General features: G+C 43.7%; 1 protein-coding gene across 6 annotated transcripts in view; it reads left to right on the top strand.

Moving 5' to 3' along the window:
* LOC137379669 (proline-rich protein 5-like) overlaps positions 1 to 4,380 on the top strand; it is a 185,655-nt gene extending 181,275 nt beyond the window's left edge. For all 6 annotated transcript variants that reach the window (XM_068050840.1, XM_068050842.1, XM_068050843.1 and 3 more), the window contains one exon: positions 1,119 to 4,380. In XM_068050840.1, the coding sequence (XP_067906941.1) occupies positions 1,119 to 1,711 (593 nt within the window). In that variant the 3' untranslated portion in view covers positions 1,712 to 4,380. The remainder of the gene's footprint in view (positions 1 to 1,118) is intronic.
* Positions 4,381 to 18,425: the final 14,045 nt, after the last annotated feature.

Raw genomic sequence — 18,425 nt, 5'->3', positions numbered from 1 at the left:
CCCAACTAAATTTTCCCAACCTACGTTACTAGCTGCACCTTTCCCAGTACTCACTCCTTAAGACTTATTTTTTTTCTGCTGCCTCAGGCTCTCATTCCTTCTTTCTACCTCAATCTAGGCAGTGACTGGCAGCTCTGCCCAGTAGTTACTCAAGTCGTCTGATTCCTCGTCTGAGGCATTATCCGTCTACCACCAAAACATTCTCCTGGAGTCAATCTCGCTAATCTTCCCTTTCCTTCTCTGGCTGCACCTCTCCACACTCCATAGCAAGTCTTCCCTGTAGCCATCAATTTCCCTGGTGCATCTCTAGTGGCTTTCCACAAATTTAAGATAAGCACAAGAAGAATTAAAGGGAAGTTTAGAAAAAACTTACTTTCCACAAAGAGTGAGACAAACAGTTGCTAAAGCAAATTCCATAAATTCCTTGAAAAGGGAATAAGAAGAGGTTATTAAAGGTTACAGAGAGCAATCTGAAGAGCAACATTAGATAGGGTAACTCTTGCAGAAGTTATGGTATGTTTTTGTACAATGGAATCTATGCACTTAACTCTGGGAAGGAGGGAAAAACCAGAGGCTAAGTTCTCTTGAATTAACTCTTTTCGCTAACCAGCCAGTTGTGGAGTAATTTTTTATGGGCCTTGGGAGGAGAGTAGGTGGACATTTGTGTTTCTCAACAGAAGGATAACTCCTGGTTTGCAGAGACCTAAAGAAAAGCAACGTGGAGACGATAATTTTAATAAGAAAACTATAATTTTATGGTAATAAAATTGCGTTGTTCAGTCTCGGCAAAAACACAAGAACAAACCATTATTTCAATAGACAAAGCTGCATCGCAGCATATTTTACAGACGTCATTTCAGTTCCAATGCCTCACTGAAACTTGAAGTGTGCTCTAACTTCTGAGTCCTGTTAAGTCTCACCCATTTGAAGTAATGTACATTCATTTTAGTTGTCAGAAATGATTATTTCAATGGACACAACTGTGTATGTTGAAGCAAGTTTGCAGTCAGGTTTGCTGGTTAATTCTCCCCCTCAATCTCAGTCGTAGCAGTGGCCTTGTTTTGACGTTATGGAAATGTTGTTGCTAAAAGGATAAATTATCTATTTCTCTTTAATAGAAAAGCGATTCTTTCCACGCTGTTCCAAATCAAATGAAATTCTGACCAAGAACCCAGTGGTGCGCTCAAAGAGCTACAACAATCCAATGCTAACCCCGGTTGCAGAATATGAAAGCGAAGGAAGTCTGGTCAATGGCACAAGCATCAGAAGGCACTCTGTATCAGAAATGACAACTTGCATTGAGTCTGAAGGCTATTTAAATCTCAGTCCCTGTGTCACTACCCCCACTATAGACCCAATGTCTGTCACGACTGCCACAACAGCACGGAACCACTTGCCAGGAGAGCAAGAGCGAGCCGGCATACACGCCATTAGTGAACTTCTCCAGTGCAAGACTATGAGCGAACCCATCATCAGCCAGCAGCAGGATCTTTTCCATGTTCAGGATCGCACAGATGCCCAAGACAATGCCTTTAAGTTGTCACGTAACCCTTCCTTGATACCTGCAGCATCATCCAGTCCTGAAAGCACAGGGGACAACATTTTAGAATCAATGGGCACAGACTCAGAGGGGATTTTTCTTGACTTTGGCCATAGATGTTCAGAGACGCCAACATACAGCAGAGAGATGAGCAGACAAAGTGTGGTGTGACATTAAGAACAGGGAAACTAATAATGTAGTGACGCAATAAAAGAAAACCCCACACAGCCAGGCTGTTGCACTGTTGCACTGCCAGTTATTAAATGCTCACATGTTTTTAAATTCATCAAATTGAAGGAAGAACATTTCTGATAAACACAGTCTGAATTTGAAGTATGAACCTAGAATGCTTTATGAAGACCAGCAACATCTTATGTCTGCAGTAAGTTCATCTGAACCTAAGCCTCTCCTGTTGCAATTTATATATTGAATGCCAGCGCCAAAACCAGCCTGAGCCAACGTAGCGAGAGACAAACTCCTAGTTTTCCCATTACTCTCCTCTCCCGACACCATTAATCTGTGGTTTTGCAGGGCCATGAACTGCAGGAGTATTTCTGCAGTGCACAAACTCAGATAGTATTGTTTTAGATTATTCTGAGTTAATGCTCTCTCTGGATTTGTTTTTGCTGCAATTCCAGCTTATGGCAAATTTACAGAGAAGCAAATGTGTAAATCTTACGTGACAGAAAGAGGTCAATATTTTAATGAAGTAATATTAAAAAAATAGGACTCAGTGAATTTTCCTACTCCACAATTGTTAGCACTGTTGAGCATAAGAGCCAATGGTTTTGACTTTTAAAATAATACTCAGACGATGTTGCCCAATTTGTGAACAAAGTGCATTCAGAAGTCACCTTCCTTTACCCATTGTAAATCATAAAAATACCCTAATTTCACATACTCTGCAGTGACTCACGTATTAGGTCTATGATTTGTGGATTTTTTTGAATGCTCATGATTCATGCGATAAATTTAAGCGTAGCTTTCTATGTGGATAAATCTATTGAATGAATTATGACTGCTTTAAAAAAAACTGAGTCTATGACAAAATCTACTGAACTACCCGTAATGCAGTCTTATACTGGCAGATATCTGAGCTGTTAGTGTTAAAGACTTTTAAATTGCTGATTAGAGGATGCCTGGAAGCAACGTCATGATTTCCAATACACTGACTTCATGAATGGGATCAGTTGGACTGAGGAAGTAACATAAAAGGAAATCCTGTACAAAGGAGTGTTCCCAACTTAATCAGCTATTCAGTAACAAGGGTGATTGAAAGATGTCGGTATGTGCACTGATATTTCCCTTAACAGGAGAAATCAATAGAATCAATTTCTCCTTTTTATGCTGCTCGGTGGCTTGATGTGTTAATCTCAGTCTCATTCTGCTGCTGTAGTTTAAAGTGAAAAAGATTTCCTGTTTCAGTGCTGAGGGATCCTCCATGGAATACCCATGTGAGAAAGCACTTTGTTACTTGAATGTAAAATAAGGGTGGGGGAAGAGAAGTGGATAAAAAAAAAAAACCCTGCACAGATTTTTTCCAAGGAATTCTGAAACTAGAAATGGATCAGTCCAGTCTTAGCCTGCCCAGTCACCCCAAAGCAGAGACCAATATATAAGGATAAACTGGATATCTTATTAATACATAAGGCAGTATAGAAAACCTGAACACAACCAAGCACAGCGTCTGGTGTATCAACTAATAAGAGAAGTTACCGAAGCAATAACTAAGTCTTGATTCAGCAGAGGGGATGAAGATGGGAAGTGTTGGGGCAGGCAGGGTTACCATTCCACATAAGCATAGTCATTTTACCACCTCATCCTTTTCTTGAAGATTCTGCATTTAGAATTCTTTCTTAACTTTTGTTTGTGGGGGATACAAACAGGTGCCTCTAGAGCAGTGTATTCATTTTTTTCAGCATTTTTCCCTATCTCTCCTATCTGACGGTGTTGACTGTTTTCTGGGTACCAGGCAGCCTCTGGCACCTAACTCATTTCAGCCTATTTGACTGTGGAGGCATTGCTGCCAACCCCAGCACTGTTTCACCAGGTATAGATAGCAATCAGGAACATTAACTAGAGGTTACTAAGGTAACTAGAGGAAACTAAACCCAACCGGATACTATAACACCAGTTGAGATCATTTAACTCAGCACAGAATGGAGATCAAACCTGGCACTTACCTGGTTTGTATGGCTGAACTGCCCTCTGGGTAAGCTTGCTGAGCTGGTGGAGTGAGTAGCAGAATCTTGGTGCCACTTTGACTCTGCACTTGGCAACTCTTGTTTCTGTTGCCTGTCACCATTTTATTTTACTGCACTGAAGATGCATGACCTGCCACTCACCATATTCTGTAGAAATCAATTGCAATAATTAAATGCAGTAGAGACCAGTTGAAAGGCACTTTGTTAATGAAAATATTACTTTAAGGAAAACCTTTGCTTATTCCCATTGCATTCTACAATATTTGCTTAACAGAGTCATTGGATATAGGGTATGTATTTGTTTTCCTTACCATGGATGTGCTCCATTATGAGGCTTACAAACTTGTATTTACAATTGTAAACTTTTCTGTAGAGTGATATAATATCACGAGAAAACTCATGAATATTAATGAACAGCAAATCTTACTTAACTTTCTTCACTTAATGACTGTCAGGTTGATCAATATATTGTTAGACAACTGACTTCATATGAGGTTGCTATAGAAATGTCCTACCTGAATTATATATGTTTTATCATGCAAAAGTGCAAGTTCGTTGTTTAGGACTGTAACAGTCTCAAGGTTTATTTTTATTTAATGGAGCTTGCACTGATAAGAGTAAAAATATTCCCATTTATTTGCTGGTTTCATGTTATTTCATTCCCGGTACATGTTGGATTTCCATGGGCGCCAGTCACCCTCTGTACTCAGGCAAGTGGTCATTGTTCAGCGAATGTTTATAGGCTATTTGACCATGGGGCATGCTATTAACTAACACACACACACACAATTTCCAACATTGATCATTGAAAAGTAATGAGCAGGCACACTAGCTGATCTTTCTCCGCCTTAGTTCAGGGACGCTGAGATCAATTAATTGCATCACTGCTACAGCTAGGGTGTTAATTAAACACTCACAAAGAATTCTCACTAATTTTCCCTGTTAATGTTTTCTTTGTTGACTTCAATTTTTAATTCTATTTGAACAGTGATGGAATTGTCAGGGAAATGTGATTGGAGGAGGAGCTGTGAGGCAGCTGAATGAACATCCCTTGTTGGAGCAGATGCACCCTGCAACTAATATCCTTCTGCGTACACTCATACACTTCTGCTCCTAAGTCCTTTGTGTTTCTTTTCTCCTAGGGATGAAATCAGCACTAAAACCGTCTAAACAAAACAATTTACTTATACTGAAAAAGGAAACAATTAATTATCAAAATCCATACCTTATGTAAATACAGTTTTAAAAATGAACACGCCAAGTGGGTTTATTTCAATTCAGTTTTTATTTTTGACCTTTCCTGAAGGGAATGACTCACCCAGAGGTGATACTAGCAACTCTCTGGTATCATGGTTGGGTTGCTACTGTTAATTTATGAATTTATACAGATCCGGATAGCTGCACCAGTGTTGTTGGGAGTGGATGTAGTGCAGGCTGGTGCTTGGGATGAGAATCCCTTATTGATTCAAAGCCAGTAAGGTGGTGCCCAGACCTGGAATCCACCCACCTTTCTCTGCCACATTCCTGGCCCACTGAATCCTTCTCTTTGCTAGATTTTCCGTGCTTCTCTCCTGGTCTGCAATTCTGCACAACCACTCATATCGTCTTTGAGCCCATCTTTTGTTTCACCCATTATCACACCTTTTTGAGTTGCACCATCACTCCTTTAATCTCTCCTGCCTTCCATCCCCCCCATCACAGACCTTCCCCTTTGTTCTTCCCTTGCCCCCAACCCACCCACTTTTCCCGAGCACTGTTCTGGCTTAAAAGCTGTTACGTCTCTTAATGCCTTCAGATTTTAGTGAAAAGCACGAAACATTGGGGAGAATTTTCCCATTCAAAGGGAAGCCAGTTCGGGTGCATGCAGGGAGATAAATCCCTTAAAAGTAACATTAGGTCGGGATCCAGACATCAGCCTGCCCCTTCTGGCTTTCACCCCGGCAGGTTTGAAGGCAAGGGGAAGCTCCAATGCAGCTATCAGGTAAGGGATTTATATATTATAGCAAGCAATTAATTGCTGTTTTAACCAAGGATTCTGCATTTAGCAGGCAGCAGACCGAGCTGTGTGGAACTCATCAGGGTCACTGAGGTAATTGCACAGCAGGGAGTGCTACTTCAGTGAAAATGAATGGCTGGGATGGCTTTGATCGCTTACACTGAAGAGCCGTGGCCATGGCCAGGTGAGAGGCTGCCGCTCCTGCTTGCAGGAGATTGCCAACTTCTTGGAGGTCACTTCACTTACCTGGAGCTGCACTTCCCTGGTGCCAGCCTTCACCATGGCATGGGAGCTGCTGATGCAGCTCCACCTTGCACCTCTGCTGAAGAGCAAGGGGAGCAGTAACACCAACAGCAGCTTCTTTCTCCTCAATCACATGCTGCTCCACAACGCAGAGGGGATGGACACAGATATCAAGCTCCATGGAGGCGAGAGCCCCAACACAGGGTCTACAGGCAGAGGATTAGCTCTGGCCAGCGATGCCCACATCCCATGAATTAATTTTAAAAAAATGTTTGTCAAACAGGTGTGTCAGCTATTTCTTAGTTTTTTTATGATTTATTCACACAGTGAGATCCTCCTTTTCTTCATGTTCTTGTTTAATGAAGGGCTGCTCCAAAGACACTTCCTCCTGTATAGGCAGCAGGTGTATGGCCAGCTGCACCATGTCGGAAACAAATTGATCCATTCATGAACAAGGTGACATTAATGAACAATGGATTCCTGTTGGGCAAAACAGATGCAGTGCTCTAAAAAGGCTATCTCTCAGCACCAACGCAATCAAATACATTGTTTTATGTTAGACAAAGGTCACGACATACTGTAAATTCTTCATTCTTTAGAAGTACAGCTTTCTTCTAACGATTATTCAATTATGTTAAATTGGTTAATGAGCCTGTGCGGAGAAGTTGGCTAAACTAACTTTTACTACAATTAACAGGGTTTGAATTTCCTGTGTATTTGCACCTGAAAACCTGTACAATTGAGCCACAAATAAAATAGCGCGGCCTAAACGATTGCAGCATTTTCAGCAGAAGCAAGTTATGTGCCTAACTCATTTATGATCAAATCTCCTCAATCATTTCCATTCATATACCAATCCTCTTACCCGAACGTATCTCTGCCTACAAAACTGGCCCTGCCAGCCAGATTACAAATACAAGCATCTGCAATTGCATTGGGCCAGAGGACCTCCTCAAAATGCAAGCAGAATTTCAGGCACAGCAGGAAACAGAAATTTTTCTGCTGTTTTTACTGGGCTTACGTGACCATCTTTGTTCATTTATCCTCACACAGAACTGCACTATGTTTTCTGTTTTGTCGAAGACAATTTATGACATAAGTTAAAACATCTCTGATTGCAGGTTAAACACGCTGTGCCGAATGTGTACGATTGATGGTTAAATGGGTTGGTAATTTTAGCTTTCATACTTGAAGAAATATATAGTGTGAGTTTGGCACTTTCCTTGGATTTATGTCCATTTTAAGTTTGGACATGTTCTTAAGCAATTCACAGGAAATCTGAGGGTAAACTGATATTGCCAGAATGGGCACAGTTTTGAGTCTCACTTCTAGGTTGTGCCACACAGAAAGGTCCAGGCTATTGTGTGGGTTTTATCTGAGGTGGAGGAGGGCTCTTTTTCATTAATAGTTGATTAATATTTGTCTTGATCTTAAAGTTTAACTATTTTTTATTTTGCTGCATTTTAAAATTCCATTAGAGTGAAGGTTATCCTGCTGCAGAAGGAAAGCTGTTGCTACCGAAAATCATTTAGCCAATCATATCTGTGTGGCCATTTGCTGAAGAAATCTAAAACTAATCGCACTGCCCTGCTCTCTCTCCCCATAGCCCAGTATCTTCCCCTGCTTCAAATATTTAGCCAATATTCTCTTAAAACCACCCACTGTTTCAAAGCACATCATGCTCCAAAATACCTTATGTACAAAGAACTTTCTCCTCACCTATTGGCAATAAGCGAGGGAATCTTAACTCAGAAAGGTGCTAGGAAATTTGCAAGAGCAGAAGACAAGGAAGATATTTTAAAAAGAGGTCGGAGGATGAGGTGCTGAAGGGAGTAGAAGGTACCAAATTGCGAGAGCAGAACAGGGAGACATGGGTTCAAACTGGTAAAAAAAAAATGAAATAATGTCAGAAACTTCACACAGAGAGTGATAAACACTTGGATGTATTGGATGCAAAAACTTGGAATCCTTTAGAACCAGTTAGATGCTGCAATGGGGAAACGTTAGGGTATTTCTGGACTTCTGGCTAGATGAACTGAGATAGTAGAAATGGCCTACCTCGTCTGTAATTAATTTGTAAAGAAGGCAGTAGGCTGAGATGGACCTAGCAAAAGAAGCCATGCCACCGCCATGATGGTTATGGTGAGTGATGTGATGAAATAAAGTGTCAGATGGAACAGCCTGATTTAGGGAGAATGTGTTACTCTCTGTGAGCCAGGTTTCACTGTAGTCCAGGATATTATTTAACCCAGTTAGGATAAGAGTTTAGGTGCTGTGATCCTTATCTATAAGGAAGCAGACATTTTGAAAGGCTATGTGCAGTCTATACATAGTAGGAAAGTGGCAGAAATGATCAGAAAGAAGGGGAAGAACAGAGGCAAAGACGGAGAGCAAATCAGTAGAGGAGCAGCAGTAATGGGTTGAGGCAGGAGGCAATTAAGGTCAGAAATGGCCAGTGACTGATTGAAGAAATCAAGAAAGTTGTAATGGACAAAAGTATAAAGTGGATGGGAGGCACTTAACAAGAGAAATGAGGATAGGGAGACCCTATTCTGGGACAGCAGACAAAATGTGCACACAATGGAGACAAAAATCCTAGCTATCCATTATTAAATGTACAAACTATCTGAATCCCATGATCAAATTCCAGTCTTATAATGACTCCCTATAACTACCATTCACTAAATCAGGAATATCCAAAGCTTTGTTTTTGTAGGCCACTAAGGTGAATGCATGGAGCTTTGAGAGCCATGTATCAGGTTTAAATGTCTTCCCATTCATTAATATCTCGATTTGCTGATATTTAACAGTTTGGATTTCATATTTATCCACCAATGAGGCAACTGTGCTACGACTTGCCCTTATCAAACTTCTAGGGAACCAAAACTCAAACAAGAAAACCAGCCAGCAAGAAATAAAAGCCCAAATTAAATTGAGTTGCCTGGGTTTCGTGGGCTAGATTTGCCAGGGTCTCATACCCATTGTAACCCATTGGTTTGTCCAGGGGTCCCCTGAAATTGAGGATTGATCTCCCAGGCACTCCAGAGAGCAAGCTGGGAAAAATCACTGCTGCTGTATCTGAAATGCTGCAGTTTATTCTTTACTGGCTCCTTCCCAGCTCGACACAGCTGCTCCCAGAGCCAGCCCAGAGTGAGTCTGTGCAAGTGCAGCCACCCCACTGTCAAAATAGAATGGTTTCAGTGGCACTGGGAATTGTGGGCATCCGGTGCCACCTTGCTGTTCTTGTATCAGATATCACATGATCAGGTATCACATGATCAAATCTCCACTCTGCCCAACAAGAGTTGGAAATCCTATCTCACAGCCATCTGTTAGCTGAATGTACACCCCTGGAAGCTGCTGAATAGCTGCTGTTAAATAGATTTTTGATAGACAAGGGAGTCAAGGGTTATCGGGTGCAGACAGGAAAGTGGAGTTGAGACCACAACCAGATCAGCCATGATCTTATCTTATGGTGGAGCAAGTTCAAAGGGCTAAACGGCCTACTCCTGCTCCTAAGTTCTATGTTCCTATGAAACGGGCTGCTAGGAAGATAGAGTTTAGCAAACTGGTAGCACTAATGCAAGCCTCACGCAATGTAAAAGCAGTTGCAATAGTGTGAATACCCCTGTACTTAAATGCAGATTATATCTTTAAACCTCAAGTATTAATGTCACTATCACCACTCTGCTGTTAGTTTACTGCAGAAACCCACAACCGTAGCTGTTTGTCTGAGGCCAACCTGCTTGTATAAACACACTTTAAGCTGTCCATAGTGACTATACCTTATCTTCTGTGTGTGTTCTTCAAATCTCCCCACCCTCCACCCTCCTGGCACTGACTCTTGCGAAGATACAGTCCCACCCACATCTGCAGCCCTCTGGTATCTCTGCCGAGTGGTCTCTTTTCATTAGTGAGCCTGCACTGTGATTACCAGCAAGCCATTTGAGTGAGCATGAGCCTCAAACTTTGAGCCCTGCACAGTACCTGAGGCCAGTCCTGTCCTTCTTAAAGCACAAATAGAAAAGTTAGGCTTCACCAAAACGAGAAATGTATCATATTGCCCTAATTCTGCCAGTCTGTTGGGCTTCAAAAATAAAACTGTTCCTGTGGACAGGTGCATGAGATCAGTAACTGCCTCCTTTAGTTGGAGCTTCTCACCGAGCCGTATAAAGTTTAGTCTGTGAAGGCCATCTAGTGCTGGTTATACAAAATTCCACTCTGAAACAAAAAATAAATGGATATAAAGGTCTGTCACCTAGTGTTCAACATTGGTAATATCATCACCTCAGTCTGATGCAAAAGATCCTTTTAAAAACAAAATTCTCTTTTTTCCACGAATATTTCTCCCCTCCCCTCCCCTCCCCACCTTTACTTCAAAGGCATCAATCGCTTGTTGGTGTACAGTTCCATGATTATTAGGCATCCTCTGGTACCTCACTGAAAGTTATTACTCAAATGTGAGCCTTCATCATGAGTGTTGGCAGGCAATTTGACTGTGAAGGCATCACAGCCACATCCAATCCTATCCACATATACCCACATCTGTTAGCAACCCAATATTTAAATGTGTGCACTTTCCAGAAGAGGTCATTGAATAGTGATTAGTAGTAGGAATTCTGGCTGCTTTTGGTTTGTTTTTGTCTCCATCCTAACCTAACTGGAGCATGATTATCACCATCCTGGCTGAAGTAAGACTTTATGGCTGGACTATTCACTGAGTGAAACCATTAAAATTGGAGGCAACCTACTGACATCAATAATGAATTGTTCAGAGGTAGGAGACGGAGAGTTGGGATAATAGGTATTTACTCCACTTGGCAAGATGTGCCCCAAGGATCTGTATGGGGGCCTCAGCTTTTCACTATATTACTGTTTAAAAAAGGGTGTAAGGATAACCCCAGCAACTACAGGCCAGTCAGTTTAACTTCAGTGATGGGAAAGCTTTTAGAAATGATAATCCTGGACACAATCAACAGTCACTTGAACAAATGTGGATCAATTAAGGAAAGCCAGCATAAACTTGTTAAGGGCAAATCATATTTAACTAATTTGAATGAATTTTTCAATGACGTAATAGAGAGGGTTGATGAGGGCAATGCAGTTGATGTGGTGCTCATGGACCTCCAGAAGGCATTTGTTAAAGTGCCGTATAACAGGCTTGCCAGCAAAGTTGAAGCCCATGAAATAAAGGGATAGTGGCAGCATGCATACGAAGTTGGCTGAGTGACAGGAAACAGAGCAGTGGTGAATGGTATATAGGGGGTTCCCAGGAGTTGGTATTAGGACCACTGCTTTTCAGTGACCTGGGGATATATGTACACAAATCATTGATGGTGGCAGGTCAGGTTAAGAAAGCGGTTAAGGCATACAGAATCCTGGGCTTTAGAAGCAGAGAGTAAAAAAGGCAAGGAAGTTATGGTGAACCTTTATAAAATACTGGTTTGGCCTCAACTGGAGTAATGTGTCCAATTCTGGGCACTACACTTTAGGAAGGATGTGAAGGCATTGGAGAGGGTGCAGAAAAGATTTATGAGAATGGTTCCAGGGATGAGAGACTTCAGTTACAAGGATAGATTCGAGAAGAAGAGGTCGAGAGGAGATCTGATGGAGGTTTTCAAAATCATGTGGGATCTGGACAGAGTCGATACAGAGAAACTGTTCCCATTTGCTGGAGTCGGGGACCAGAGGACACCGATTTAAGGTGATTCGCAAAAGAACCACAGGCGACATGAGGAAAAACTTTTTTATGCAACAATTGGTTAGGATCTGGAATGCAATACCTGAGAGTGTAGTGGCAGATTCAACTGTGGCTTTTAAAAGTGACTTGGATAATTATCTAAAGAGAAAAAATTTGCAGGGCTACAAGTGAAAAGGCAGGGGAGTGGAACTAGCTGAGTAGCTCTTACAGAAAGCTGGCACGAACATGATGGGCCGAGTGGCCTCCTTCTGTGCTGTAACCATTCTATGATTCTATATTTATCAATGACTTCAATGAAGGAATTGAGAGCATATCTAAGGTTGCTGACCCACTAAGGTGGCACAGTAAACATTGTAGGTAGAAGGAGAAAGTTGCAAAGGGACATTGATAAATTAAGTGAGTGGGCAAAACTGTGGCAGATGGGGTTCATTGTCCGAAAGTGTGAGGTCATCCACTTTGGACCAAAGAAAGATATATCAGTGCATTTTCTAAATGGTAAAAAGAACCTGAAGAACCAAGACAGCATGGAGTGGGCTTCGCCATCAGAAACTCCTTGCTCAGCATGGTAGAGCCTCCCTCAAATGGCTCGGAACGCATACTGTCCATCCGACTGCTCACCACCTCTGGTCCAGTACACCTACTCAGCATCTATGCTCCAACACTCTGTTCCGCACCTGAAGCTAAAGACCAGTTCTATGAACAACTCCATAACATCATTAGCAGCATCCCCAACACCGAACACCTATTCCTGCTGGGGGACTTTAATGCCAGGGTTGGGGCCGACCATGACTCATGGCCCTCCTGCCTTGGGCGCTATGGCGTTGGAAGGATGAATGAGAACGGGCAGAGACTGCTTGAGTTGTGTACCTATCATAACCTCTGCATCACCAACTCGTTCTTTCACACTAAACCCTGTCACCAGGTTTCATGGAGGCACCCAAGATCACGTCGTTGGCACCAGCTAGACCTCATTGTCACAAGGCGAGCCGCCTTAAACAGTGTTCAAATCACACGCAGCTTCCACAGTGCAGACTGCGACACCGACCACTCCCTGGTGTGCAGCAAGGTTAGACTCAGACCAAAGAAGTTGCATCATTCCAAGCAGAAGGACCACCCGCGCATCAACACGAGCAGAATTTCTCACCCACAACTGTTACAAAAATTTCTAAATTCACTTGTAACAGCCCTTCAAAACACTCCCACAGGGGATGCTGAGACCAAGTGGGCCCACATCAGAGACGCCATCTATGAGTCAGCTTTGACCACCTACGGCAAAAGTGCGAAGAGAAATGCAGACTGGTTTCAATCTCATAATGAAGAGCTGGAACCTGTCATAGCCGCTAAGCGCATTGCACTTTTGAACTACAAGAAAGCCCCCAGCGATTTAACATCCGCAGCACTTAAAGCAGCCAGAAGTACTGCACAAAGAACAGCTAGGCGTTGCGCAAACGACTACTGGCAACACCTATGCAGTCATATTCAGCTGGCCTCAGACACCGGAAACATCAGAGGAATGTATGATGGCATGAAGAGAGCTCTTGGGCCAACCATCAAGAAGATCACCCCCCTCAAATCTAAATCGGGGGACATAATCACTGACCAACGCAAACAGATGGACCGCTGGGTTGAGCACTACCTAGAACTGTACTCCAGGGAGAATGCTGTCACTGAGACTGCCCTCAATGCAGCCCAGCCTCTACCAGTCATGGATGAGCTGGACATACAGCCAACCAAATCGGAACTCAGTGATGCCATTGATTCCCTAGCCAGCGGAAAAGCCCCTGGGAAGGACAGCATTACCCCTGAAATAATCAAGAGTGCCAAGCCTGCTATACTCTCAGCACTACATGAACTGCTATGCCTGTGCTGGGACGAGGGAGCAGTACCCCAGGACATGCGCGATGCCAACATCATCACCCTCTATAAAAACAAAGGTGACCGCGGTGACTGCAACAACTACCGTGGAATCTCCCTGCTCAGCATAGTGGGGAAAGTCTTTGCTCGAGTCGCTCTGAACAGGCTCCAGAAGCTGGCCGAGCGCGTCTACCCTGAGGCACAGTGTGGCTTTCGTGCAGAGAGATCGACTATTGACATGCTGTTCTCCCTTCGTCAGATACAGGAGAAATGCCGTGAACAACAGATGCCCCTCTACATTGCTTTCATTGATCTCACCAAAGCCTTTGACCTCGTCAGCAGACGTGGTCTCTTCAGACTACTAGAAAAGATCGGATGTCCACCAAAGCTACTAAGTATCATCACCTCATTCCATGACAATATGAAAGGCACAATTCAACATGGTGGCTCCTCATCAGAGCCCTTTCCTATCCTGAGTGGTGTGAAACAGGGCTGTGTTCTCGCACCCACACTTTTTGGGATTTTCTTCTCCCTGCTGCTTTCACATGCGTTCAAATCCTCTGAAGAAGGAATTTTCCTCCACACAAGATCAGGGGGCAGGTTGTTCAACCTTGCCCGTCTAAGAGCGAAGTCCAAAGTACGGAAAGTCCTCATCAGAGAACTCCTCTTTGCTGACGATGCTGCTTTAACATCTCACACTGAAGAATGCCTGCAGAGTCTCATCGACAGGTTTGCGTCTGCCTGCAATGAATTTGGCCTAACCATCAGCCTCAAGAAAACGAACATCATGGGGCAGGATGTCAGAAATGCTCCATCCATCAATATTGGCGACCACGCTCTGGAAGTGGTTCAAGAGTTCACCTACCTAGGCTCAACTATCACCAGTAACCTGTCTCTAGATGCAGAAATCAACAAGCGCATGGGTAAGGCTTCCACTGCTATGTTCAGACTGGCCAAGAGAGTGTGGGAAAATGGCGCACTGACACGGAACACAAAAGTCCGAGTGTATCAGGCCTGTGTCCTCAGTACCTTGCTCTACGGCAGCGAGGCCTGGACAACGTATGCCAGCCAAGAGCGACGTCTCAATTCATTCCATCTTCGCTGCCTTCGGAGAATACTTGGCATCAGGTGGCAGGACTATATCTCCAACACAGAAGTCCTTGAAGCGGCCAACATCCCCAGCTTATACACACTACTGAGTCAGCGGCGCTTGAGATGGCTTGGCCATGTGAGCCGCATGGAAGATGGCAGGATCCCCAAAGACACATTGTACAGCGAGCTCGCCACTGGTATCAGACCCACCGGCCGTCCATGTCTCCGTTATAAAGACGTCTGCAAACGCGACATGAAATCGTGTGACATTGATCACAAGTCGTGGGAGTCAGTTGCCAGCATTCGCCAGAGCTGGCGGGCAGCCATAAAGACAGGGCTAAATTGTGGCGAGTCGAAGAGACTTAGTAGTTGGCAGGAAAAAAGACAGAGGCGCAAGGGGAGAGCCAACTGTGCAACAGCCCCAACAAACAAATTTCTCTGCAGCACCTGTGGAAGAGCCTGTCACTCCAGAATTGGCCTTTATAGCCACTCCAGGCGCTGCTTCACAAACCACTGACCACCTCCAGGCACGTATCCATTGTCTCTCGAGATAAGGAGGCCCAAAAGAAAGAAGAAAGAAAAAAGCTAGGAACTGAGGAGGAGCAGAGAGATTTGAGGGTCCATATGCAGAAATCATTAAAAGCTAGTGATCAGGTACAAAAAATAATTTAAAAGGCTAATGGAATGTTGAGATGGGGGCTGGAATATGAAGCAGTGGAAGTTATGCCATGTATTGTATACAGCTCTAATCAGACTGCATGCGACGTAACTGCGTTCAGTTCTGGGCACTGCAACTCAGGAAGGATATATTGGCCTTGGAAGGGGTGAGCACAGATTCACCAGAATGATACTGGAGCTAAAAAGGTTAAATTACAAGGACAGGCTGCATAGCCTAGGCTTGTATTCCCTTTTTTATTTTATTATTCTTTCATGGGATGTGGGCATCGCTGGCTAGGCCAGCATTTATTGCCCATCCCTAATTGCCCTTGAATAGTTGGTGGTGAGCTGCCTTCTTGAACCGCTGCAGTCCACGTGGGGTAGGTATACCCACAGTGCTGTTAGGAAGGGAATTCCAGGATTTTGACCCAGCGACAGTGAAGGAATGGCGATATAGTTCCAAGTCAGGATGGTGTGTGACTTGGAGGGGAATTTGCAGGTGGTGGTGTTCCCATGCATTTGCTGCCCTTGTCCTTCTAATTGGTAGAGGTCGCGGGTTTGGAAGGTGCGGTCTAAGGAGCCTGGGTGCATTGTTGCAATGCATCTTGTAGATGGTACACACTGCTGCCACTGTGCGTCGGTGGTGGAGGGAGTGAATGTTTGTAGATGGGGTGCCAATCAAGCGGGCTGCTTTGTCCTGGATGGTGTCGAGCTTCTTGAGTGTTGTTGGGGCTGCACCCATCCAGGCAAGTGGAGAGTATTCCATCACACTCCTGACTTGTGCCTTGTAGATGGTGGACAGGCTTTGGGGAGTCAGGAGGTGAGTTACTCGCCACAGGATTCCTAGCTTCTGACCTGCTCTTGTAGCCACAGTATTAATATGGCTACTCCAGTTCAGTTTCTGGTCAATGGTCACCCCTAGGATGTTGATGGTGGGGGATTCAGCAATGGTAATGCCATTGAATTTCAAGGGGAGATGGTTAGATTCTCTCTTGTTGGAGATGGTCATTGCCTGGCACTTGTGTGGCACGAATGTTACTTGTCACTTATCAGCCCAAGCCTGGATATTGTCCAGGTCTTGCTGCATTTCTACACGGACTGCTTCAGTATCTGAGGAGTCGCGAATGGTGCTGAACATTGTGCAATCATCATCGAACATCCCCACTTCTGACCTTAGGATTGAAGGAAGGTCATTGATGAAGCAGCTGAAGATGGTTGGGACTAGGATCCTACCCTGAGGAACTCCTGCAGTGATATCCTGGAGCTCAGATGATTGACCTCCAACAGTCACAACCATCTTCCTTTGCATTAGGTATGACTCCAACCAGTGGAGAGTTTTCCCCGATTCCCATTGACTTCAGTTTTTCTAGGGCTCCTTGATGCCATACTCGGTCAAATGCTGCCTTGATGTCAAGGGCAGTCACTCTCACCTCACCTCTTGAGTTCAGCTCTTTTGTCCGTGTTTGAACCAAGGCTGTAATGAGGTCTGGAGCTGAGTGGCCCTGGTGGAATCCAAACTGAGCATCACTGAGTGGGTTATTGCTAAGCAAGTGCTGCTTGATGGCACTGTTGATGACACCTTCCTTCACTTTACTGATGATTGAGAGTAGACAGATGGGGCAGTAATTGGCAGGGTTGGACTTGTCCTGCTTTTTGTGTACAGGACATACCTGGGCAATTTTCCACATTGCCGGGTAGATGCCAGTGTTATAGCTGTATTGGAATACAAAAGGTTAAAGGATGATCTAATTAAGGTGTTCAAGATGATTAAAGGATTTGATGGGCTGGATGGAGACTCCCTCGGTAAGGGGAGTCCGGAACCAGGAGACATAACTTTCAATTTAGAGCTAGGCTGTTCAGGGGTAATGTCAGAAAGCATTTCTTAACACAAAGGGCTGTGTAAATCTGGAACTCTCCTACCAAAAGGTTGTTGAGGGCCAGGTCAATTGAAAATTTCAAACTGAGATTAACAGATTTTTGTTGGACAAGGTATTAAGGGATATGGAACCAAGATGGATAAATAGAGTGAAGATACTGAGCAGCATGCTTTAACTGAATGGTAGGACAGGCTCAAGGGCCTGAATGGCCTACTCCTGCTCCTACGTTTCTAGAAACAGCTCACAGAAAGCACCTGACCATATCCACCTGCCTGCACCAAGCAGAGGCCAACCTTTTCCCCCCAGGGTAGGGAAGGAAACCCATGGAAACAGTCCTCACAACCGTACTGCTCTCATGCAGTTGCAAAGGCCTGGAAATTGGTATTTGCTGGTGTTGCTGGCCAGTCATGTGAGCATCACCATGGGTACAGTCCTGGAAATAGGTTCTCTGCCTGCTCCGTTAGCTTGGCAATGGTACATAAGACAACAATTTTTTTTAAAGCTATATATAGTTATTTAAAATAATGAAATGAGTAGAAGCATCCAATATTGAATTTTATTTCCTCAATAGTATAGAGAGGTTAAAAAAAAGAACCAAGTGTTTGGTTACAGTGCTGCTGAGATTTTGGGGGCTTTGTTTCAGCTTGGTTGAAGATAAGGATTTTACGTGAGGGAAGATCAGCATGTTGTAGAAGATAACCAGCAAACAATGCAATCTGCTGAGAAATGCTGAGCTTGTTCAATGACATCTACCAGAACAGGGAGCGAAACTGAGCACTGACTTCTGTAATTGCATTTACTGCAGGGACTCATGAGAGCAATGTCTGCAATTAAATGAACTCGGTCAGGTTGGAATTAGATGTTTGAGATACTGGTATTGGTTGCATTTAGTTTCCAGTGCATTCTCGTACTTGTGGCTTTCATACAATGTAATTAGACAATTTATGAAATACCGGGTGGAGTTGTCACACTTGAAAATGATTGACTTGGCATGTCTATACAAGACAAAGCTGCCCCATTAAGCACAAGTTATAGAAGGTTTGCAATTATTTACATCAGTTCACTCCCAACAGTTTTCATGAACCTGTGGACGTCTGGATTCCTGTGGCTTCCTCCATGACGACTTTAATTTATTTATTTATTTATTTATTGAGAGAGAGGCATTCCTTCTGGACAGTGGAAGTGGTTTCAGGTGTAGAAACAGATTAAAGGTCCACTGATCTTCCCCAACAATGGGTTTTAACCCAAATCTCAGAACCAG

Source organism: Heterodontus francisci, chromosome 18 (genome assembly GCF_036365525.1).
Source record: "Heterodontus francisci isolate sHetFra1 chromosome 18, sHetFra1.hap1, whole genome shotgun sequence".
Classification (NCBI taxonomy): domain Eukaryota; kingdom Metazoa; phylum Chordata; class Chondrichthyes; order Heterodontiformes; family Heterodontidae; genus Heterodontus; species Heterodontus francisci.
This window is presented reverse-complemented; position numbering and strand designations above follow the sequence as displayed.